The sequence below is a fragment of the Poecilia latipinna genome, unplaced genomic scaffold, assembly GCF_001443285.1.
Source record: "Poecilia latipinna isolate Pla-1442-1.1 unplaced genomic scaffold, P_latipinna-1.0 Scaffold2555, whole genome shotgun sequence".
Taxonomy (NCBI): Eukaryota; Metazoa; Chordata; class Actinopteri; order Cyprinodontiformes; family Poeciliidae; genus Poecilia; species Poecilia latipinna.
Window position 1 is genome coordinate 18,595 of NW_015115171.1, and position 24,244 is coordinate 42,838.

Here is a 24,244-nt window from a genome sequence, read left to right on the forward strand (position 1 = left end):
AGTTTTCAACATTTTCAGAGGTGGTCGGAAGTATTTTAACTATTTTTAACTACTCGTTTTCGTGAGCGATGGTTTCTAATCCGCAGATATCAGGCTCCCCTGTATTGTTTATATTTATAAAAATCTAAAAATATCAGCACATTTCACCTAGTATGGAGCTAATTTATCTTATATTGAAGCATATCCTTTGCAAAACATGCATTATTTCAAAAATAATAATAATAAAAAAGTCTAAATTGAAACAAAACAATCCCAAAAACGTAAGAAGTGTAATCTTATGTTTAAGATCCAAGATTTACACATCACCTTTTCTGTTAATATTTTACTATTTGGTTCATTTCAATAAAATCTTGCAAGTTTAGTTTGTGTAAATAAAAATAACTGTTTAGAATTTTTATTTAAAAACTTGAGCCCTAATTGCTTTCAACTCGTCAGTCTTGGCACTCATGGAAATGTTTGGGCACCATTAGCGTTCACAATTCCTCATATTTGTATTGCAGTCACTGACACCGTCTGAAAGAATGGTAAACCACAGAAATATCACCACTAAAGAATCTGGGTGTATCCAAACATACTGGAAAGTTAGGTGGAAGGAAAAAGTGTGGGAGAAAAATGGTCAACAGCAATTTAATTTGGTAATCAAGATCCCAGAGTCTGAAGAGGCCCAGAGCCCACGTTGCTTGGAATCGAAAGTGAAGTTTCTACAGTCAGTGATGATTTGGGAAGCCATGACACCTGCTGGCTCAGGTGAGCAAAACGAACCCCAATCTAGGTTTAAAGTAATACATTTATGATGTTAACAATGTAAGTATAACTATAAAACCTGTGACTTTAAAATAACTCTCAGGCAAAGTTATCAGTCAGGATGAGAGAGAGCAGGATAAGCTGTTCCTCCTAAGCTGTTCCAGTTTTCATTATTTATTTTCTCACTTGTTCTTTAATAAAGGTTTCTTTGAATGGGAATGAAAGCATTTTATGTCCACTTTGTTACATAGGTTAATAGAAAATTCAAACAATTTTAGGGTTTAGTGAAATACTTTTATTTGATGGCGTTTTGCATTATTTACCTAATTTCTGCAACTAACTTGAGGAGAAATATATAAACAAAATGAAAAGCATTTTCTTTAACTTAAGCCTTAATGCTTAGTTTAATTAACAAGAAGTTATTTAACCCAGAAGAAACAGCACTGCTACATTACTCTAAAAATGATGTAAAATCTTGTACACCTATCTATTCAGTGAGGTGTACAAGAAAAACATAATTCTACAATTTTGTATTTTCTTCAGCCTGTCTTTGTGCAGATACATGTTACTGCAAGCTCAGCTAGTCTCTGGAGACACTGACTGAAAAGTGTGACTTCTGTTACTGTGTCAGATTTAAGACACCCACTTAATGCAAAGCACTTTGAACTGCCTTGTTGTTGAAATGTGCTGGACAAAAACTGGACTGGTTGATATAACAAGGGTTTCAGGTCTTTTATTGATTACTGCAAAAGCTGGAAATGATCATAAAACCAGCAAGTGTTAGAAAGTCAGTAAGCAGCAGAACTATATAATGTATGCATGGTTACATAAATCATGCATATATTATATACATGAACGTGTTTGCATAAATCATTGCACAATCTCCTGTTAATTAAAAAGCACAACTTTGAGACTTTATTTTCATTCTTTTGCCCTCAGGAGTAAAAGGAAATGTTGTTTAGAGGATGACAGGAAAACTGGCATCTGTTGCAATGCCACAGTTGTTATTCCTGTCTTTAGCCATGTGGATGTAGCCGTTGTTGCCCCAGTTTTCACTCCAGCTGCAAAGAAAAAAATTCATATCTGAATGACTTCTGGTGAAAATAAACAGTTGCTAAAGGAATAATACACCTTAAAATATGAGATTCAGAAATTAATCGTTAAAGGAAGTAATGTTATAGATGTTGCTGACCTGTTCTTCACGATCCAGTAATCCTGATCAGAGTAGCTGTAACCCACCAGGAGGACGGCATGATTCAGCCACTCAGTGCTGCAGTTCTCTTCATAGTAGACGCCTAAAATACAGAGAGTCATGTTATAAAACCTGACAGCTAATGGGATCAGATTCAGAGGGAGCCTCGTGTTCACGTCCATCAGAAATCATGTTTCCAATGACAATGTGTTACACTGTAAAAGTTATAGATTGTAAATTAATGTAGCAATGTAAATGTTTCACAATGCAAAAGTAACACTTATGTTACATTGACTTATAATGTAACAATACTAGTGTTTCAATGTAAATGTATCACATCGTAAAGATTACATTGTTACACTTATGTTAAACTGTAACAAAACAAAAGCATTACATTGTAAATCCATGTTAAACTGTAAATGATATTCTTACATTGTAAACCAATGTAACAATGTTGTTACATTCAGTTCAAAAGTATATTTTCAGGCTGAAGAGTAGCTTTAGCTGGTCAAATTTGGCCAACATAGTAAACATTGTGGACGCCCCGGGCAAAAATTTAGAAAAGGGGTTCCCAAAAGTTTTGATAACATGGCTGCCCAGGTTCCCCTTTGCAAACCCACAGACAATGCTACAAACTATTTAGAAACATTGAATTTTCCATTTTTTCTCACTTTGAAAAACACCAATTTAGAGCAGACTTACCTGACTGGTAAAACTGGAAGGAATCATGACTGGCATCTATAGCAACAGAAATTGGCCCCATGGTGGCGACGGCCTCCATCAGGTCTTCCTCGCTGCCACTGGGAATGGAAGCGTAGCCGTCAACCATGATGGCGTTGTAGGACGCATTGTAGAAGCAATGCAGGTTGTCCTGAAGGTCAAAGAAGAGAAGCTGAATTTAATGTTGGATGAACTTAAAGAGGTGACGTGATCCATAGCTTTTTTTTTTTCATCTGTAACTGTATTAACGTACCTTTGCCTGGTACGGGTACGATTCTTCAGAGTCCAGACCACCATTTTCATGAACATACTGAAACGCCAACTTTTCCATACCACCGTTACAGCCCTTGTTGCCCAGATATCTAGAGCAGTCCATCAAGTTCTGTTCGCTCAGCGAAACCAGNTTAAACACTAAAAATAATCATTTTTTTCTCAACAACCTCTTAGCTGTAAAACCATCAACACCATGAAGATGTACAACTTGCTGTTTGACCCCGTGTCAGGAACTGGGGAATCTAGGTTATGATAGATTGTGTTAGTGATAATCATTGTCGCTGTAACTTGTGAAGTGTTTTTCCCCCTCCCTTTAGAGTTACAGCGCTCTCTGATCAGGGATCCTAAAGACAATAAAAAGAGAGGAGGCAAATGTGCTTTCAGAGCGGTAGGGGATTTGTAACTGAAAGCACATCTCTGTCTGTTCTCACAAGTATTCAGACTCTAACCCTTTTGTCTTTCCTGTGTTATTAGGTGTCAATTTTTCCTGCCAATATTTGACTATTTGGTTCATTTCAATCTTGCAAGTTTAGTTTGAGTAGATAAAAGTAAATGTTTAGAATTTTTATCTTAAAAATTTGAGCCCTACTTGCTTTCAACCCAGTCTTGACCCTCACAGAAATGCTTGGGCACCACTAGCGTTCACAATACCTCATTTGTCCAGCAGTCACCCATCATAAGGACTGTAAACCACAGAAATAACCGCTAAATAATCTGGGTGTATGCAAACATACAAGACTGTCTATTCTTAAAAAAAAAATAAAAAAAAAAATTGAAAAGCACAAGAATTTTAGTGTTTCACATCTTTAATTGATCATGATAAAACAAAAGAAAATCTGTTTACAATGATGACCAAAGCAAGTATTAAATCACTTCCAGAGTAGCACAGACATATTTACAGAGAATAAAACTACAATTTTTAAGACAGAAAATTAAAATAAAGTGGCGTAGAACCAGGCCATAAAACGGCTCCTTTTCCCTAAAATTACGAGTTTCCTCCTCCTGAAACGCAGCAGAATCTCCTGCTGCTGCTTCTGTCCGACCGAAGCTTCGTCTTCAGCCAAACTGTTTCAATAAAAACCCTGATGATGCGGCGTGCAGCCGTCACACCAGCGGGTAGCTGGCTGCCGTGGCGATGCCGCAGTGGTTCTTCCTGTCTTTGGCCATGTAGACGTAGCCTTTGTCGCCCCAGCCTTCACCCCAGCTGCAAGAGAAAGAAAAACAAAATCAGTCAAACAGTTCAAGTTTATCCAGTCGGGTTGAATGTTCAGCAAACGTAGAGCTACCAATGATTAATTGGCAGGCTACAGATTTTTCATTTTAAAAAATAAAAAGAATGAAATTTCTTCCCAGAAGGTCAGCCATTTCTGCCTGACTTAATGTAGAGCTGATCATTTGTTGAAAACGAACAGCGTATTAAGGTCACTGCAGACAGAAAAAGTGTAAATTTCTGCCAAAACAGTTTTTTTTAGATTGATCTCAAACTTTACAGGAAAACCAGAACATTTTAGAAAAGTGGAAATTTGCCAGGAAACCCCACCCCAAAAAAAACAACAGTTTTACTTTTAAACTCCACTATTCCAAGTTATTTCTAGAAAATTCAAGATTAACCTTAAGATTTTTCTTGCAAATTTTTGACTTGTGAAACTCAGAATCTTCCAAGTCTTTTTTACAAAATTACTGAGATCTAAAAAAGTGTTTTGTTTTTCTTTCAATTTAACTTATGGAGCACAGAAGTAAATTTAAATCAAGTAAATTTACTCGATTTGAAGTGGCCTGTAAAAAATTTACTTTTACAGAATGTGACCCAGTTGAAGCCAAAACTGCAATTTGAGTTCTAGGTAGAAAATATGTGTTCTAACAACTGGTCATTTTTTGAGCCAGTTTACAATTAAGTCGATTACTAAATTAGTTGATTGTTTCAATGATCGACTAATCGGACCTGTTCTTGACGATCCAGTACTTCTTGCCATCCACGTCTTGTCCCTGGAAACCGTATCCCACCACCAGGACGCCGTGGTCCAGCTCCTCGCTGCTGCACTCCTTCTCATAGTAGATCCCTAAAATAAATTAACATATTAAGACCAGTCAAGCGGTGAGATCCAGACCTGTTAGCGTAGCTTCTCATGCTAACACCAGACTGACCTGACTTGTAGAACTGGAAGGACTCATGACCGGCGTCTATCGCCACGGAGATGGGTCCGACGGCGGCCACAGCCTTCATCAGAGCGCGCTCACTGCCGCTGGGGATGTCCACGAAGCCGGTGTCGTTGGCGGCACTGAACTTGGGGTCGTAGTGGCACTGGCCATCCTGAAACGCAGAGCAACGTGAGGATGTGGCGCAGGAAGGGACAAAAATTTGCCATTTTGACCCACCTAAGAGTTAAAGTAGAACTTCAGATGCTCAAATTCTCATTACCACTTTATTCTCGTAATGAAAAAAAAAAGGAAATCCTAATATTTGTTTATAGAGTTGACCTGAATCATGATAAATTATCCCAGTAATTGCAATAAATATTGTTCTTTTAAGACCATTTTCATTTAATTCATTTCTTATTGTGTAATAATGCAAGTTTGATCTCTCAAAGACCAATAAACTTTAATTTTGCAACACTTAACTCTGGAAATGGAACATTTTAAATATCCAAAACAAATTGACCAAAAATACACAGCAGAAACATTAAATAATATATTATGAAATCTCATTACAAAATTAAATAGATATTGAGTCCAAATAAATAGAAGCTGCAACACAAGATGGCTGCCAAGAAAACCACTGGCAAAAAACACTCAAAAACTAAATGAGCCAGTTGTCATGGTTTTAGTGGGAGCGGAGGCGTACCGTTCCCTGGTAGGGGTACGAGTCCTCCGAGTCCAGGCCTTTGTTGTCCTTGACGTACTGGAAGGCCTGGTCCATCAGGCCGCCGTTACAGCCTTCGTTGCCCTCGTCTTTGGAGCAGTCCACCAGGTTCTGCTCGCTCAGCGACACCAGCTGGCCCGTCTTCTTGTACTCCTGGCCCTCCAGGGCACCGGTGGCGCTGAAGGCCCAGCAGGAGCCACACTGACCCTGAGGGAGAGGAAGAGGAGCAGGAGGAAGATGTCAGGACAGACCTCTTTAGATTTAAAGAGAAACGATCCAGAGTCACAGCTTCAGTTGTTATAGCTGGAAACTAAAGATCAGGATGAACTCTGACCTGAACCTTCAGAGCCACATAAAGACAGTTAGAAAGTCTGGCTTCCAACAGCTGAAGGACATTTCCAGGATTAGAGGACTGATGTCTCGGTAACATTTACAGAAACTCATCCAGGTGTTTATCTTTAAATCACAGGTTACTGCAGCAGTGTCTTCACAGGTCAGAGGATTTACTACACATCTGGAATAAACTATCCATCCATTTTCTAACTCCCTGTCCCTCGTGGGGTCAGGAGGGCTGCTGGTGCCCATCTCCAGGGAACGTTTCAGGCGGGGTCACCTGGACAGGCTGCCAGTCTGTCACAGGGCAATGGAATAAACTAGAAAACTGTGAAACAGTCGAAACACTGTAGACTAAAACCCCAACCGACATCCTGGCCGTTTTGCTTTGCTAGCATTGTCCATTTTGGGTCTGTTAGCGCTGTGTGCTAGCTTTTAGCGCCTTTTGTTTCACTATGACCATGTTTAAAAAAAAAAAAAAAACTTGGGTGTACAATGTTGCCTACACCTGGTTGCCGTGGCGCTAGTCAGTTTGTTTCTGCAAACCCTGTCAGTGTATGCAGTGGGGTTGGGAGAACAAGCTGTGCAGCAAAGACTGCAGCATAAAGATAATCCACACACCACCCAAACGGCCGCCTTATCGCCGCCTGCAGGCCAAACTTCAGAGGACAGAGTCTCTTTACTCCGTCCTCTGTAAAGAGTAAAGAGTCTTTTTACTCCGTCCTCTGTAAAGAGTAAAGAGTCTTTTTACTGGCCAAGACGCTGCAGCGTTTAAAGGAAAAGGCCAACTGCGACCGTTTTATCATTTCTACAAACTATAAGCTGCCTACATTACCCTGCAAACATTGAGAGTTTCAAACAACTTTAGATGACTAAATGGCATCTTAATAAAATATTCCATTTTTAAACATCCAAACCCGTTTGCAGGAGAAAATGAGCTGAATTTAAAAACATTAGTAGTTACCTGGTCCTTTATGGGGGTGACGTAGCCCTGCTCCCTCCAGTCCAGCGAACGTGGAGCCACCAGGAAGCTGGGCTCCAGGAACAGCGACCCCTTCACCTTCCTGTTCGCGTTGTGTTTGTAGCCATTCATGATCTGCCTGAACTCCTCATGAGTCTGTGAGGAAAAGTCAGAGTGAAACATGCAGCGTGAACCTGAAGCCTGAGAAGGCAGAGGCTTCGTTTTATTGACAAATCAATTATTCTACAGTGAAGCAATAAAAAAAAACCAAAAAAAAAAAAACAAGCTTGATCATTTCTATTTGAACAATCACTAAATATTTTTGAAAAATTCTGCACTTTTGCCTGTTTTCTTTGTCCAAGATGAAGAATTTATATTTCTTGAGATGCAAATTGTCGTTTTTATTATTTTAGACATTCAGAATGTTTTCAGTTCGGCCAGCCGATAAATTGTCCCAGTATAAGTTTTATTTCCACAATAAGGTGGAAACGCCACAACACCCAAAACCATAAATAAAATGCATTGTGATGTCCTAAACAAAACTGCCCTTCAAAAAAAAAAAAAAAAAGATGGAGCTCATTTTATCATGATTAACTGCTTTTTGTGACAGACTTTGTTCCAGTGTTAAAATGATCAATTATTTCAGTTGAAAATGGTCTCAAACAATTTAATTGCAACAGTTTATATGCAATTTGTTATGAGGTTGTTTTGATTAATTTTTTTCAAAGTCTGTGCTTAAGCAAAAATAAACACTTTTTAGGCTGCGCATGAGTTCAGCACGTTATAAAACCCAACATCTGTGCCTCACCATGTCTCCGAAGTGGTTCATGCCCAGGAGGTAGGAGTGTTTCCCCATGGAGTGCTCCAGGTTGTGCATCTCGATCTTCTTCAGGTTTTTCTCCCACACCATCCGCCTCCAGCCCTCCTCTCTCTTTGGAAAACAAAAATCCACGTTTTTATTTTTCATTCTGGAGATAAAAACACAACAAACGCCTTAAAAACACCCTACCTCATGGTATTTTTTACTGTGCCAGCTCTTCCACAGGTTCCAGTGCTCGTCCAGCTGTGGGTCCAGACTGGGGGCCGACAGGACCGCGCTGAGGCTCAACGTCAACACAACCAAAGGCAGCATGGCACCGGCTTCCTGCAGTGAACAACACAGCTGGATCAGGTTTCAGAGCTGCAGAGGGGAGGTGGAGACGCTGGGCAGGCCACGCCTCACTACGAGGAAAACAACAGCTACACATGCAGGCAGTTAACACTGGTTTGTCACGAACAGCTCAGAAATTCACAGGAAACTTCCCTCTGCAAATTCCTGGCATTAGTCACACTGAAGCTGGTATGCGATTAGACTAAAAGGGCTATTTTCACGTTTGTTAAAAGTTTATAATCAGAGCAGCTTTCAGCCCACATATCTCGACTATTAGATGAACTTCTCTGAAACTACAAAACACCTTTAACATGATTTTGTAGAACTGTAATACATGAAGAGGTAATTTAGTCATTTGAATCAGGTGTGTTGGACTGGAGTTTGTCACCCTGTATTAGGCAATCACCAGATCAGGTTGGCCATCTATGTCAGCTTTAGTTAAGATCTAAACCAAAACACGGAGAGAAAGTTTGTATATGGGGATTTAACTTGCGATAAAGCGATGGGAAAAAAGTGGAATAGTCCTTTAACGACACCGAATCGGAAGCGAACTTCAGTGCTATTCCCAACTACAGGAAAAAACGCCAAGCTAGTAAGGCCAAAAATGCTAATTATTGTGATCTCAAAATGACTTTTCACTAACTCGACGTGTGTGAAATGATGGTAAGAAAAACACCGGTAGTGACTCCTTATTTGGCGGGTTTCCAGGTTTTAACGGAGCAGGATTCTGGCTTTCATGCCAACAACAAGCCGATCCTGGTTGTTTTTTTTTTGCACAGTCACGGGATCTGCAGCCCGGGCAGAGAGCCAGGAAACACCAAGCATCTCCAAACCAGGAAAACGAAACAGAAAACCAAAACTGGAACCGGCGCATAGCGGCTCAATTCAACCCGATCCCATTGATAATGTTCCGATGAATAAAACAAGCAAAGACGAGAACAATGGCGGATGTGGAAGGAAAGCAGCTGGGACGGCGACAAAACCAGCCGAATAACACAAAATACGTTAGGCTGTAACAATACAACGACATTTAAATATTTTTTTTCTAATCTAGAGAACAAATACCGATAAACTTTTTTAAATAGACAATTTACACATGCAAACTGGTGCTCTGTTTACAAGAAACATAAAACCATCACATAAATTCCCTATAACTACAAAACCCAGATTTTAACCGAAATGTTAAATTAGAAATCTTCAACATTCAAGACACATTAAATATTGGTTCTTACTGTAAAATCTTCTCTGTAGAAGAGCCAGAAAATATCGCTCTGTTAGCCGAGGGACACTTTATAAAGGCCAAACCGGGAGCCGATCACGTCCCACCGAGCTCTCCGATTGGCCCAAAACTTGTTTGTCCTCAAGGCTGATTGGTTAGTTTCTTGTCGTTCCAATCTAAGCCCCGCCTCCTTGCCCGATGCCCTCATGGAAGCACGTGATTCCCTCCAGGTGGACCGCAGCTGCAAGGAAGCCAAACTTGTTTCTTTTTTAAGGTGATTATTTAACCTAAAACTATATAAAGAGCCAATTTTATCCAGCAAATCGTTAGTTAGATTGATCCTCATTCAAAACATAACAATAATTTGCTTCTTTAAACTATTAGATCTAAAATATGCACGGTGAGAAAACTCAATAAGAAGTCATTTTAAAAAGACGCCAATAGGAAAAAAAAATGAGATAAAGATGAAACACGAAACCAGCGTCAGGAGCTTTTCTACTTTGTTTCATTTTTATCACTAATAAAATGTCTGGGCTTGGTTTTTAAGGTAAAGCAACAATAAAAGTGATGATAAAAAGTATTTACAACTTATTCCAACTCTTTTTCTGCTGTTAAAGCCTCACAAACACAAACACTGCTCTTAACATACCCATTTCAAAATAGGCTTTGCCATTGATATAGAAAACTGAGGTAGACATTTATGCCCAGCTGTTTTTAATGGGTAAATAAAATCAAGTGCAACACAGTGCCTTTAAAAGTTGACTGAAAAGTAAAATAAAGTCCATCTGTGTGTAATTTCTTATAATATAAAAACAATACAGCTGTGCCTCCCTGTGAGGCCTGTGGTAACCTGCAGAGATTCACAGCTGAGGTAGAAAATCACATTTTTGGTCATATGAGACCAAAAAACGCCACATGTAGAGGAAAGTCTAACCCTGCACATCATTCTGAACTCTGAAATATGGCGCTGGTCTCATTATACTGTGGGGATGCGAGTTAAATAAACTGTATGAATACTTATGATACCATATTAAGAGTCTCCAGATTAGTACTTTGCATTGAGATCTCAGAAACAGATTATCTCCATTTATTCTAAAGTTTTGGGAAGGTTGCCATCAGAAAAAGTTAAAAATTAAGTTTCTGTGAAAAGTTAAGCCGCAAAATGTTGCAAAAGATGCTCAAAAAGCAACTTTTTGAGTCGACTTAGAACAATATGCCTGTTCAAGCCTTGTTTACAGCATCAGGCTTCAGAGTTTAAGATACATTATCGTAGTTTACTATTCCACTGGAGACAATGAAGAGTAAATCTCATGAGCAAGCAGTCACACAATGCATCACAACATTGATAAATCACTCAAATTGTCACAATTGTTTATGTTTTCCCTCGTGTGTTTGGCTTAAACAAATAGAAAACAAAGTTTTACATTGTGTAAAACATTCCTCAGCCACAGATCTGCTGAGAACTGCTGGCAAATCAGAGTTAATCAATGCTGATGCTCATGTGACTGATACGGTTGAGAAACAGGCGCTTGGGACTGAACATGTTTTTCATGTTGGTTCATTTCTCCTGACACATGTTGAGCAAGAACCCTGACTCACGTTCTGCACATCTGCACTTCTGAAGTCTGATTAAAACAAACGATCAGTTTGATCAGGATTAAGGTGAATTAGGGACATCACAGATGGGAAAGAGAGAATGTTTCTGCCAAAAACGTAGACATTTTGAGATTAGTCTTAGAAATTTTCTAGAAAAAACATGCAACGTTTCTGAGTTTGGAAAGTTGAAAATATTCAGAAATTCTGAGCTTGCGGTGCTGTGGTGCAGGGGCAAAGCACGACCCACGTATTGAGGCCTCGTGGCAGTGGTCACAGGTTTGATTCCCAGCCTGGCGACATTTGCTGCATGTCTTCCTCCTGTTTCCTGTTGAACTACTTTCAAATAAAGGCCACTAGAGCCAACGAAACCTTTGAGGAAAAAAATTCTGAGATTAATTTAAGAAATTTTCTAGAAAAAAATAGGAAATTTCTGAGTTTGAAAAGGTGGAAATTTGCAAGAAACTATTCATAAATTTTGAGGTTAATCTCAGAAATTTCCTACAAAAAACTTGGACCTTTCTAAGTTTCAAAAGTCAAAAATTTCCAGAAAAAACTCAGAACTTTGAAATTAATCTAAAGGATTTTCAGGAAAAAACGTGGACATTTCAATTAATAATAATTTAAAAGCAAACATTTTTTTAAATGACATAAACTTTTAAAATTGTTTCAGAAGTTTGGTTCTCCAGTTAAATGACTCAAACGGCTTGATGACCTCGATGTATCGCGCCTGGGTTGCTAGGCAACCAGGAGCAAACAGTCGGTATATCGCTGTGACCCGAACTGTAAATAAAACTGCAACAGGTCAAAACTCAGCTGAAGTCAGCCTGAACAGGGAGGAAAAGGACTTTATTTAATCTGAGTTCATGAAGAAGCTGCAGCCATGACAGAGGCATTAAAGTTATTAAAGTTATTAACAAACTAATCTACTCATGTGAAAACACATAAAAATTAACAGAGTTTTTAAAAGCGCTGATTTTTTTTTATCCCATTTGAGGTGAAAGTCCCACATGATCCAAACAAGATCACTTCTGTTTTATTCTAATTACATCTGAGGAAGTTAAATGACATCCAGGTTTTACTCTCACTGTCACAAATAACTTTCTAATCAACAGGGCTTTTTAGCTGAAAAATCTCAACATGTCTGAGATTTTCCTACCAAATTTTTAACTTTTCAGATTCAGAATTTTTTTTTCAGAAAATTTCTGAATCTATAGAATCTGTGGTTGGAAAAAGCTTCTTGATGAAGTCCAAAGATTTCTTCATGAAGTGCCAAAAGAAAGTCAAAAATGTCAAGAGATAGCTTAAAAACTCAGAAGTTTTTAGATTCATTTCAGACATTTTAACAGAAAGTATATTGTAGGAGAACATAAATAGAGAACATTGTTGGTCTTAGGACAGAACCCTGTGGAACTCCAGAAGAAGTCGGTACTGAGGAACAGACACATTGAACCGACCGTATCCAGGGTTTAATACCAATAAACTGAACATTTAACATTATGTGGAGTGCAGCCGATCTAAAGCAAGAAGAATGATGGAGAATCTGAAAAAAGGTCGTCATTAAGAACAGGAAGGAGCTTCTGAAATGAAATAATCAGCAGGTGTAGATGTCTGGGTGAGTTGTGCAGATTTCCTCTTTCATTTTCAGCCTTTACACTCAGTCTGCTGAGGTTTCATCTCCCAGCACAGATCTGAAACTACTGACCTTCTTATTTCTATATTTCCAAAATATTTGGTCTAAAAACAACAAAAACATTTAAGCACCAACAACACAGAAACTGATTAGTAAAAGCTTGTTAACGTCTAGCGGGTTTATTAGGGCCGTGTTAGTTTTGTCACATGCGTGCAGGATGTGTGATTGTTCCTGGTCCTCCTGTGACAGGATGCGCCGCTGAAGTACACGCTTTTCCTGGCATTTCTCTGCTGACTGCAGCAGATGACTGGACGGCGTTGCTCAAGAACTGATGACTCAGCATTTTCTCCGCTTCCCAGCCGCATCTTCACCCGAGTCTGGAAACCAGAGAACTTTATTTTCACATTTCCAGTTCAGTTTAAAGGTTTAAATCTTCATCATATTCTTTTTCCAACCTGCTAAAGGGACAGTATTATAGGAGATTAACTTTCCTTTGAGCTTTGCATCATGTTAGGATGTTATTTCCTCATCAAAAACAGACATGGAGTGTCGCTTTGATTCTTCCGTGCATGTTTGAGAAATCTTTTAATCTCCATGGCAACCATTCAGCTGTGCAAATCACCTAGCTGGACCTAGCCCCGCCTTCGAGGATGTAGCTCCTCCTCAGCTCCTTCAGACTAGCCAGCAGAAATTAGCAAACACCTGGTGGAACTGCTGGTGTCGTGATGACTTCCTGAAGGCAGAGATTCAGAAAGAGCAGGAGCTTCTTAAAGAGACAGAGACCCAATTTCATGGTGTTAAATTACCAATTCAAATTTCTTTTTGGTCATATTTTATATATACATTGTTGCTATAAAAGCTGAAGCTCCCATAGTTACTTGATTGTTCTATAAAAAGTCTATGTGGCTGGAAAATACATACATTTTGCATCCTGGGTGCATAAAGGAGCGTTATCACAGATCCTTCTGTGATAACGCAAAGTGTTTATATCCCTGATCATATTGGTACATTTCTGTTATTTGCACAGTTTTATTGTCACTTAAACAGTCTAGTTTAATGCAGAAACATTTATAAAATGCTTCTTCATTCCTTTGGTTCAGTTTGCTATTTTTAATAACTGCACAGTATTTTATGTTTCTTAATGCTGTTTTTCATATTTAATGTTTTATTCTTGTGTAAATCTGCTTGCTTTGATAACTTGTCACTTTGCACCAGAATTTCCTCATTTTGGCACAATGAACAACTTTTCTATTCTATTAAAATAAAATAAAAATCAGTTTTGAGTTTAATATTTGAAGAAACAATAAACATATGAAACTTTAACCTGGGACATTCAGCTTTATGATACAAACATTTAGTTTAAGTCATAAATGACAGGAAAACATGTGACTTTATGTGAGTCAGACGTTTATTTCTACCAGAATCAGGCAGAAAACGACATAATGGTGATTTTTGTGCCGTGTTTCCATCCTGTCTGCACTTTTACAGCTGGTTTCATCTGAAAGCTGTGAACTCAACCACAGGGGAGCAGCTCATCAAGCTAAACATGCATTTTTAGTTTAATCATTTATTACTGTAAATGTTTTCTGAAAACCAGAATGACTTTAGATTTAATATTTGGCAACAGACATGTAAACAAAAATATATTTTTATAGAAGTTACATACTGGAAACAAAACACTTCAGGATCTGGATGCTGAAATGCAACGAAGGTTCATTCCTCCCGTTAAGCTGAAGTTCTCTGTGGACATCAGCTGAGACAGAAATGTTTCTTCATGGGAAGGATTGTTTAGCAGGTCAGCAGAGAACCAGGAAGAGAAAGCTGTGTGTTTGTTGTTCCTCTAAAGGTGTTTTTACTCACAATGAACTTCCCTTCAGGCATTCGGCTGAGAATGAAACCCGGCCCGTTTGACTGTAGAATAAGATCGTTCCCCATCGGCTCGTGGTTCAGTGTTAGAACAAACAGTCATATGATTTTATATGGACCTAAAAAACAAAAGCATCAGCTTCTCACTGCTTCACTGCCTCAAATATTGAGATAATTCTAAAGTTTTCTAGAAAGAAAAGTGGACATTTTTGGGTTTCTACAGTCAAAGCTTCTAAAAATCAGCAATTTTTAGATTAATCTGAGAAATATTCAAGAAAAAGTAAGACATTTCTTTGCTGGAAAAGCTGAAACTTTACTAGAATTTTTTTTAAAGATAAATCACAAACATTTGAGAAAAAACATGGAAATTTCTGAGTTTGAAAAGTTGAAAATGTTTGACTTTTGGAAATGGTCTGAGTTTAATAAGTCAAAAGTTTTCAACTTTTGAAACTAAGAAATTTCCACGTTTTTTCAAAAATTGCTGCAATTAATTTAAAAAATTCTTTATTTTTTTTCTAGCAAAATGTAAACTTCTGGAGCTCAGAAATTGTATCTTTTTTGTCAAAATGTACTCATTTTTCCCTTTTATCTACAACGGTCATAAAACGCTGCCATATGGAACAGAGCCCAAATAAAAGCAGAAACCTTCATCAGATCAGATAAATCCTGCTGCTGCTCTGCCACTAACAGCTGCAGAGTGCAGCATGACGCAGCGGCGGGGCGAGTCCAGACAGAACCGGGCTGGTTGCTCTCATGTGACTACGTGGGCCGGGTCGTCTGACGAAGCTGCACAAAAAGGCCAGAGGAGCGAAAATAATGACTATAATAATAACCTGGGGAGGAGCGGCTGTGTGGAGATCCAGAGCCGCCAAAACCAGGAGCAAATATTTCACTGGACCAACAACCTGCTGCTGGGAGTTAAAAAACAAACAAAACAAAACAAAAAAAAGGACATTTTTTTGTTTTAATTAGTTAATGGTTCCTCTTCCTGCAGCATCACTGGGAAATTTCTGAGTTTCAAAACTCAAAAATTAGCCTGAAAAAACTCAAATTCTTTTCAGAAATTTTTCAGAAAAAAATGGACATTCATGACTTTCAAAAGTTAAAAAAATTGTAGAAAAAAGATTTTTTCTTAGATTAGTCTAAAAAATATTTGAGAAAAAACTTGGAAATTTTCCAGATTTCAAAAGCCAAGGGAATTCCCCCCCCCAAGATGAATCTCAGTTAGCCAATTTTTGACTTTTCATACTCAAATGTTACGGTGATGCTGCAGCAACAGGAACATTTAAACATTTCTTGGACATATTTAATGAATTTTCCTATTTAAACATTTTACTAAACATTGATAAAAAGCACTAGTTCCACTGGCAGATTATTTCAGCTATAACATGGAAAATGTTATAAGTGAAATAATCTGTAGAACTTTTTTTTAAATTGATATTAATAAATGATTTAATTAAAGCAAGCACCTATATTTTTCTGAAAAGTCAATTGTAGATTAGTTTGGTCATATTTCACCTGTTCCAAGATATTTGCGCTAGAAATTAGACCAAAACTACTTGGTAACATTTTGTGTTTTGGAAGTGGAGATCAATCTAAAAACGGAGATGGATGTGATCATCCCGGAAAGGGAGGCCATCTTGGGTTTGACCAAGTCTCCATAGCAACCACTGAGGTGAGCGTGGCTAGAAAAAAAATGGCCAAAAAGTTGGAAAAGCATCATTATCCAGATTGTACAGTGGTGATCTGTGATGCTGTGGGCCGTTTCCCTCTGAAGGCTCTGTCACCGTCGCTAAGACAATAAGAATCATTCGAGACGACCCAAAAGGTAATAAAGAATTTATTATAAAATGTATTACACTGTAAAGTGTCAGAAGTAATAAGAACATGGCATTCTCAGACATGCTAAAAGAACAAAACATAAATAGCGACAAAAAGACTTGTGCAATGTGGCGATTAGACCAAAATGTCCCCGTCAAACAGAAACCGTCGATCGTTCCGGTCGAGTCTCGGTTCTCACAACAGAAACAAACATTTTGCTTTCCTTCACCTCCCAGCCTGTGATCTGTACAAGGCAACGACACAACGACACAGCAGCGCGTTTCAGGCACACAGCGTTGGCAACAACACAGAACCGGTCTGGGACGCTTCGTCGAGCCGCGTTTTCTGAAAAGTCTCTTTTTTTATTTACGTGAATCCTTTCTCTACATTCATGCTGCCTCTCTGCGTTTGGGTGAGAAATCAGAGCCGTTTGCTGAGTGGATTGGCAAGTTGGAGATGAGAGAAAAGCGGCTTTAAGAGGCTTATTTTGACTCTGAACACTGGAGGAAGTGAAACACAGGAAATACTGCAGCTCTTCTTATCAGAATGTCTCCAGAAACTCAAACCTCTTGGGAATAAAAAACTCAACCTGAAAAATGTCATAATTCCTGTTTTCTACAAACACCTACCAACAAAAAACATTTCACTGACTTTACCCCATTTCTTCAGCCTCTCCACACTGCAAAACCTAAATAATTCAAAGTATTTCTGGACGAGTTTCTACTGCAAACTCCTTAGTAGACCTGAAATGTGACAGAACTAACCTAAACGTAACTTTTCTGAGCTTGTTTTAAGTAATTCCATAGATTAATGTGAGAAATTCTCTGGACATTTCTGGGCTTCAAAAGTAAAAGTAACTGCTAATCTGCCAGTGGAGCTATAACTTCTTTAAAAATCAAAATTAAGGAATTATTAACTCTAAACAAGCTCCTATTTTCACTGAAAAGTTTTAGTTTTGTCTCATTTCAAGTGTACGAAGATACTGGTACAAGAAACTAGACAGAAAAACTTGGTAATATTTTGTGTTTTTGCAGTGCAGCTTCGCGCTGTAAAAAGACAAAGTGAAAGAAGATGTGAGGCGACGCGTGGCCAGCCAAAAACCCGCAGTGAAACCGACAGGAGCTCAAATTTAGCTTGGTAGAAGGTGGCGTCGACGCCACTGTGCAAAACGGAAAACAGCCGACACCGTGGACGGCGAGCCGGAGCGTCTGGACGGTCAACAGCTACTTTACAGCAAAAACATAACAAAATCCACCTTATTAGGCTGTTTTCTCTTTATTTTGTGGCACTTTCTATTTAAAGTCAGTAGGATGTCGACCATGAATCTCAGCCATGATGATTTTTAATGTTTAGAAACTCAAAAGTTTGTCCTTTTATTGGTGAAAATGGCTAAAATTCCTTTTGTTGAAATGGAAAAACATTTAACAGGTCCCAGAATTTCCTTACAAACTGTCTTTACAGTTTATGATCAACAATTGTAGTTTGAATCTGGTCTCTGTTCCTGCTGTAAACATTAAAGGTCCAATGTGTGGATTCTACCGCCATCTAGAGGCTGAAGTCGAAGCTGCAACCAAAACTAAAACAACAGCAAAACATGGAAAAAACACCAGAATCTTTGGTTTCTTCTTTCCCGGGATGATTTAGTGAAGAATCAGGAAAATAATCTGTTGTTGGTTCAGATTTAAAATGTTTACAACGGAAGATAATTACATATTTTTTTTTACATTTTTTTTTTTTTTACAAACTTCTTTACAAAAGACAGCGAACCTCCGATTACTGTATTGAATCCAAAGAGGTAACAATGAAAATCTGAATAAAAACACAACCAGACTGTAACAGGACGACCAAATATTTAAGCATTAAAGCAGCTTCAAAACAATCCGATCAAACAGTAACAGAAGAGAACGTCTCCAAAGCACAAAACTAAGAAAAATACATTTTTCAATGATTAGAAACCATGCAAAAAACATAATGTAGAGTGATTAGACCATTATCTGAACTGTAACATTGATGTTGGCTCAGGGTAATACAACAAAAATGAAAAACATTTTGTTAAGGGGAAAATTTAATCAAAACCAAAAGAAGGAAATTATGGGACCTGTAAAACAGAATCACCCAAAATTATTAAAAATATGGGATGTCCCGATCACAGAGACTTTCCATTGGTTAGCTGACAGCGACCTAATTTCATCCAGCTTGCTTGAAAACCGCATCACAGTTTGCATTTAGAATTAAATTTATAGCCGGGAGGGAGGGAGGGAGAGAAGGGGGGAGAGAGAGACTGCATTGGCTGGTGCAACCAGAGAGCAGAGAGCAGCTGGAACAGTCCTCATTACATTTTATGACGAGTTTTATCAATGAGTCACATCACAGCAGAAAGTCAACATTTTAGCGTTAGCTTAGTGCTTTTGCTAACTGAGCCATTTTCAGCAGCAGAAATACAAGTTAAAGCTGCACGTTTCTGTTAACCTCTGCCAAAACTCTGAGTGGGACCAAATATATCTGCTCCAGTCAATAAAAATGGACAGAAAAGATTTTGGGGAGGTGGTTAGTTAATTTAATACTAAGAGAAAGAAATACTACGATGGCTGACGGGTGCAAACTTCCAGCAAACACATCATGAAACACCTTTTTTTACTTCTTTTTTGTGGAAAATCCCATAAATATCTACATCCCATCTTTACTGAGTCTGGTGTCATAAGATTTGTTAGTCAACGCCCCCTAGTGGTCTGGAGGGCTTTCATTTTGTGAAACGAGTTCACAGTGTTTCCTGCTTGTGGTTGTTGCCATATTTTTATTTTGTTTGTTTAACTGATTGTATTTGCTTCCATTTTCTGTGAATACAGCGTTTTTCTGTTGCATTTTTTGTTTATTTTTCTGTATGTCAGAGTTTGCATCATTCATGTGTTTGAATCTCTCAGCCATAAAATACTGACGTAAAATGTCTGATTTTACTGCATCTGCATGACACCGACTTTTCTGAAGCATCTGGCTGGAACTCAGTTTATTTATCCAATCTGATCAGTATTGGAGACAAAAGCCTGGATCGGGACATCCTGCTAAAACCATCCTGAATCTGACTTAAAAACAGGGTTTTGTTTGATTTTTTTCCAAATAAGATTCTTCATAATTTGTGTTTTCTGCCTTAAATCTAAACGGGTGTGGTTTAAACTTTTGATTTTGCTGTTTTAGTGTCTACAAGGCACGGTTCTTCAGATGTTTGGAGAGAACAGCTGCCGCAACAACAAGACGGTTTGTGCTTTTAGGGAGGTAGAAGGCCCCGAAGGCACTCTGAAAAACACTTAATTTATTAATTATACACAAAGATTAACCAAAAAAATAAAGGATTGAGATAATATTAAATGTAAAAGAGATGGTGGCCTCCTACATAAACGCGGGCAGGCAGAGTTCTCGGGTCGGAGCTGAAAAACAGACGACTTCTTCCCCTGGAGACGGGTTAGTTTTTCCTATTTCAACTTGCAGCAGAGCAGGAGGATTATTATTATTATTATTGTTAATATTATTATTAAGCAGCACAATGAGATTAAAACCACAGGATTCCTCTTTGGAGCTTCAACGACATTCATACACTGCAAAAAACAAAATCTTACCAAGTATTTTTGGTCTAGTTTCTGGTGTAAATATCTTAGTAGGCTTGAAATGAAACAAAACTAACAAGTCACTTTCCAGCAATAAGCATGAGCTTATTTTAGGTCAATAATCACTTAATATTGATAGAAAAGTGCTGCTTAGAAGTTAAATAATCTGCCAGAATAACAAGATATTTTAGTTTATCAGAAAAATGTCTGGTTCCCCTGGCAGATTATTTCACTTGAAACATCTCGTTAAAAGTGAGGCAGTGTGCGAGTGGAACTACAACTTTTAAACTTAATATTAAAGATTTGTTCACTTAAAACAAACTAGTAAAGTTTTTACTAACTTACGTGAGAGAAATGTCTTCTAAGAAAAAAACTAACTTCCAAGTAACTTTTCAAAGAAATAAGATCTTGTTTTGAGTCAATAATTCCTCAATATTGATGAAAAAGTTCCACTGGCAGATTAATTCACTTATAACAAGGCAATTTTCCCATGTTATAAGTGAAACAATTTGCCAATAGATTTAGTTTTTTTTTAATTAATATTGAGGAATTATTAACCAAAAACAAGCTTCAATCTTAGTTATAAATTAAATAACTAAATGGTTAGTAGAACAAGATATTTAACTTATAATATGGGAAAAATCTCTTGTTCCACTGGCAGATTATTTTATTCATAAAATGGGAAAAATGTTTTGTTTCAACTAAAATAATTAGAACTTTTTTCATCTTATTTGTTGCTGAAAAGTTACTTTTGACTTAGTTTGTCTTACTTTAAAGATATTTGCACTAGAAATTAGACTAAAAATATTTGGTAGGATTTTGAGTTTTTGCAGTGAAAATGAATCCTCAGGCTGATTTATGGATTTTACAGACTGAGTTATAAAACCATACAATTTAACAGACACCGACTGGTTTATTTAATGCATTGTTGAGATAAAACTCTAATTTCTCTGTTTTCAACCCCCCAAAAAAACCTAATTGGGAAAATGTGTTGTAATATGTGAAATAATCTGCAAGTGGAAGTGGAACCATTTCATCAATATTAAGGAATTATTTAGTAAAACAAGCGCCAACATTTTGATGAAAAGTTTCCTTCGAGTTAGTTTTGCCTTATTTTTAATTTACTAAGATATTTGCAGTAGAAATTAGATTATTTGGTCATATTTTATGTTTCTTCAGGTTTTGTGTTTTTGCAGTGCAGAGGGGAAAGGTCGGCTGTACAGGATGTTGGGAAACGGCGAGCAGCTCTTTATGATTGCACTTCGTTGCTGAAGCTGCGGCTCGTCAGCGCGATATGACGGAGCTGATTGAGTTGTACGACGTGCCGCCGTTGCAGGTGGGCGGGTATCCGTTGGGGGCGCCGCTCAGCGCCTCCATGTTGACCCTGAACACCGGCGACGCCTTGAGCAGGAAATCCGCGGCGTCCCGGCGCCCCAGCTCCCGCAGTTTGATCATCAGAACGCCGACCGTGCTGCCGGCTCTGCCGCTCCACTCCCGCAGCAGCGCCGCCGTCGGGCTGGGCGGCGCCGGCTGCGCGTCGGCGTCCGGTGCGGCGCCACCGCCACTGCCGCCGCTGTGCTTGGCCACCAGGTCGGTGAGGCCGAGGTTCATGGCCAGCAGGCACCAGTCCTTGCCCAGTGCGTCGGGCGGGTCCAGCATGCGGCACAGCTTCCTGCGGGCCAGCAGCGGCACGTCGGCGATGTGGACGTCGGTTCCCAGAACGCCGTGCTGGTAGACCTCAGCGCAGCCGAACGCCAGGATGCTGCTGAAGCTCTCGCGGTAGCCGCCCATCGTGTTGGTGAGCGAGGTTTCGCGCTGGATCTGGGCGCGGCAGAAGTCTTTGGGCTGGTACACCATGATGGGGGCGTGGTGCTCCCGCAGCTGCTGCGGGCTCAGGTAGTACCGGGCGGTGAGCAGGCCCGGCAGCGTGGAGGCCAGCAGGTTCTCCGTGATGCTGCACACGGTGTCCAGCAGGACGTAGCACTTGGCCCGCTGTGACTCGTGGCCGCGCACCTGGATCTCCACGCCCTGGCCGTGGTTCACCAGCAGGACCATGGCCTCTGCCCCCGCCTGGCTCACCTTGGCGCCGTTGGTCCACAGGTGGATGTCTCCGTCCGAGTCGTCGGCGCCGTCCTCCTCGGGTTTCTGCTGGTGGCTCCAGCGGCACAGGTTGACCTGCAGCTTGTGGAACAAGCCGCAGGGGAACGGCGTGAGGTGCTCGGCGGGGACGAGCCGCACACCGCCGTAGATCAGCGCGTCCTCGTCCTCCTCCGTCCAGGAGCGGTGCATGCCGTTGGTCTTGATGAGCGCCGGGACGTCCACCATGGACGGGTTGGTGATGTCGCGGGCGCAGACGTCCATGGCGTCCAGTATCTGCAGCAGCTCCTCCACGTCGCTCTCCGGCGCCAGCGCCTGCACCTCCTCCAGCCTGTAGCGCCCCCTGTAGTGGTGGATGGCCTTCGGCGTTTCCACGGACAGCAGTTTACCGAGGACGTTGGTGCAGAGCCAGCGAGGCTCGAGCACGACGACGTCCTGCACCGTCTCGCTCTGCATGATGTTGATCTGCAGGAAAAACACACAGAAGCTCACTCACCGTTTGACACTTTTAGTGATGAATTTGAAAAATCTTTTAAGGAATAAAGCGCTTGTTTTTTTTTCCTTTTCCACTTCTACCCAAAATACCTCTGTGACCCCAGATTAACTACCCAATTATTCCTCCTTAAACAGGTTAGGAAAGTCTATGCCTAAACAAAACATGCTCATCTCTGTTCAGAAAGATTTTCTTTTTTTCAGCTGTCCTAATCCTCTTCTGCAGCAGAGGCTCGATGAACCTTTCATGTTTGGGTTTCTGAGTCGAGTCGTTCTGGTAAACAGGCTGACTAAACGCCCCTGACTCAGCAGTGCGCCCTGGTGGCCAGTCGTGGTACTGACTGAACTGGTAACCAGCACTGCTGACGTTGGGTTCTGGTGTGTGACGCCTCACCTCCCCCATGCTGTGCAGCTGCATGGCCAGAGTCCGGAGGTGGTCCTGGCTGACCAGCGGGTTGATCTGCTCCTGGACGTCACTGACAAACTGTTGCCATGACGTCAGCTGGTTCGGCCCGCTCAGCTTCCTCCAGGACGGCAGCGCGGCCAGCAGGCGCTCCGACAGCTGCGTCATCGGACCGCACCTCTGCAACGAGGGAGAACAGGAAGGTGAGAGCACAAATAAACTAATGCATGAGTTTGTAGTACCGATGTTTACTACAGAATGCTTTTATTTTAAAGGCTGCTTTTGCTTTAACGATGTTGGTGAGGTGTTGTGTTGAACATCTTGCACCAAAGCTCTAACAAAGCTAAAGCAATGCATTTTAAATTGTACATATATTCTGTGAACTGGATTCCTGCTCGGCGTACAGATGCTCTGCGCTTTCAGATAAAAAAACTAAATTTGTTGTGATGCATCCAGAAAATGCTGCAGTGACCTCAAATCTCACCGTTTCTGTTTGCTCATTAAAACTCAAGGATATTATCTGCTTTTACAGAAACTCTGAAAACTGTAATTTAGAACGTATGCCTTATTTTATTATCTATGCAAATTTTTCCATTTACACACACAAACTTGACACTTAATACTAATTTCCTGTAAGAACTAAAGCCTCTGATTGAATCCCTCAAATTCCTTAATAATATTTATTACAATATTTTTACAGAAACCTCTGAATGTTTTTTTTACAAGTATTTAGACATTTTAGCTTTTATGGGGGTTTTTTTTAGATCTTTTTTCATATATTCGTTTATCTTGTATTTATTGTATTTCCTTTTCTTAAAATATGTTAATTTATCTCAACAGACTGATTTTGATGCTGTTCTTTAATGAAAAACTTGTTTTGTATATATTTGTTCGATAAAAATAAAAAAGTATCCTAAAAAGTTATGATGCTGTTTAATAAATGCTGGAAAAAATGCAGGTTTTCTAGATTGTTTTTGGAAATATTAAACAGTGCAGTAACTTTGTGCTCCAAATGCTGAAGGCTCTGATGTTTGCAGACGTTTGGACTCACAGAGACGATGCTGGCGCGCAGCTCCTGCAGGTGACTCCTCAGCAGCTTCAGGTCCTTGGAGTTTGATGCTCCGGTGTCCATCACAAACAGTTTGTCGCTGATCTGCAGATCGTTCCCAAACCTGGAAACCAGAAAAACTTTTACCATTTCAGATCAACCTGAACGGGATTTTCTTCAGTTTCTCCTATTTTTCCCATGTCTGCAGTTAAAGCAGGGTTTTTCCCAGTGAATCATTAG

General features: G+C 39.7%; 3 protein-coding genes across 4 annotated transcripts in view; all 3 read right to left on the bottom strand.

The window, feature by feature from the left end:
* Window positions 1–1,646: 1,646 nt before the first annotated feature.
* On the bottom strand, window positions 1,647–3,604 carry LOC106938297 (cathepsin L1-like). Its single transcript, XM_015020243.1, has 5 exons — window positions 3,601–3,604; window positions 2,910–3,067; window positions 2,639–2,807; window positions 1,937–2,039; window positions 1,647–1,805 (listed from the first exon to the last, which is right to left on the bottom strand). Exons 1-5 carry the CDS (start codon window positions 3,602–3,604, stop codon window positions 1,703–1,705), a joined length of 537 nt encoding a protein of 178 aa, XP_014875729.1. The 3' UTR covers window positions 1,647–1,702.
* Window positions 3,605–3,717: 113 nt separating this feature from the next.
* On the bottom strand, window positions 3,718–9,570 carry LOC106938299 (cathepsin L1-like). Of its 2 annotated transcripts, none has more exons than XM_015020245.1 (8): window positions 9,466–9,570; window positions 8,093–8,227; window positions 7,892–8,014; window positions 7,087–7,239; window positions 5,772–5,996; window positions 5,075–5,240; window positions 4,872–4,989; window positions 3,718–4,133 (listed from the first exon to the last, which is right to left on the bottom strand). In XM_015020245.1, the coding sequence occupies exons 2-8, from the start codon at window positions 8,213–8,215 to the stop codon at window positions 4,034–4,036; spliced, it is 1,008 nt and encodes a 335-aa protein (XP_014875731.1). In that variant the 5' UTR covers window positions 8,216–8,227; window positions 9,466–9,570; the 3' UTR covers window positions 3,718–4,033. The 2 variants fall into 2 exon arrangements, with proteins under 2 accessions (XP_014875731.1, XP_014875732.1); XM_015020246.1 differs by lacking the exon at window positions 9,466–9,570 and adding an exon at window positions 9,120–9,140 and having other exon boundaries at window positions 8,093–8,229.
* An 11,587-nt stretch (window positions 9,571–21,157) lies between these two features.
* Window positions 21,158–24,244, bottom strand: part of dapk1 (death-associated protein kinase 1) — a 36,031-nt gene continuing 32,944 nt past the window's right edge. Inside the window, exons 23-25 of the mRNA XM_015020244.1 lie at window positions 24,008–24,128; window positions 22,948–23,136; window positions 21,158–22,526 (exon numbers count right to left, since the gene is read on the bottom strand). Of these exons, the coding sequence (XP_014875730.1) occupies window positions 21,249–22,526; window positions 22,948–23,136; window positions 24,008–24,128 (1,588 nt within the window). The 3' untranslated portion in view covers window positions 21,158–21,248. The remainder of the gene's footprint in view (window positions 22,527–22,947; window positions 23,137–24,007; window positions 24,129–24,244) is intronic.

What these genes read in the sequence shown, in the direction of transcription:
- LOC106938299 (XM_015020245.1), bottom strand. Translation starts at nt 8,215, where the DNA reads ATGCTGCCTTTGGTTGTGTTGACGTTGAGCCTCAGCGCGGTCCTGTCG. An exon ending in ACAGTAAAAAATACCATGAG is followed by an intron (nt 8,015 to 8,092) that starts GTAGGGTGTTTT and finishes TGTTTTCCAAAG; the next exon opens with AGAGAGGAGGGCTGGAGGCG. An exon ending in CTTCCAGTTCTACAAGTCAG is followed by an intron (nt 4,990 to 5,074) that starts GTCAGTCTGGTG and finishes AATTTATTTTAG; the next exon opens with GGATCTACTATGAGAAGGAG.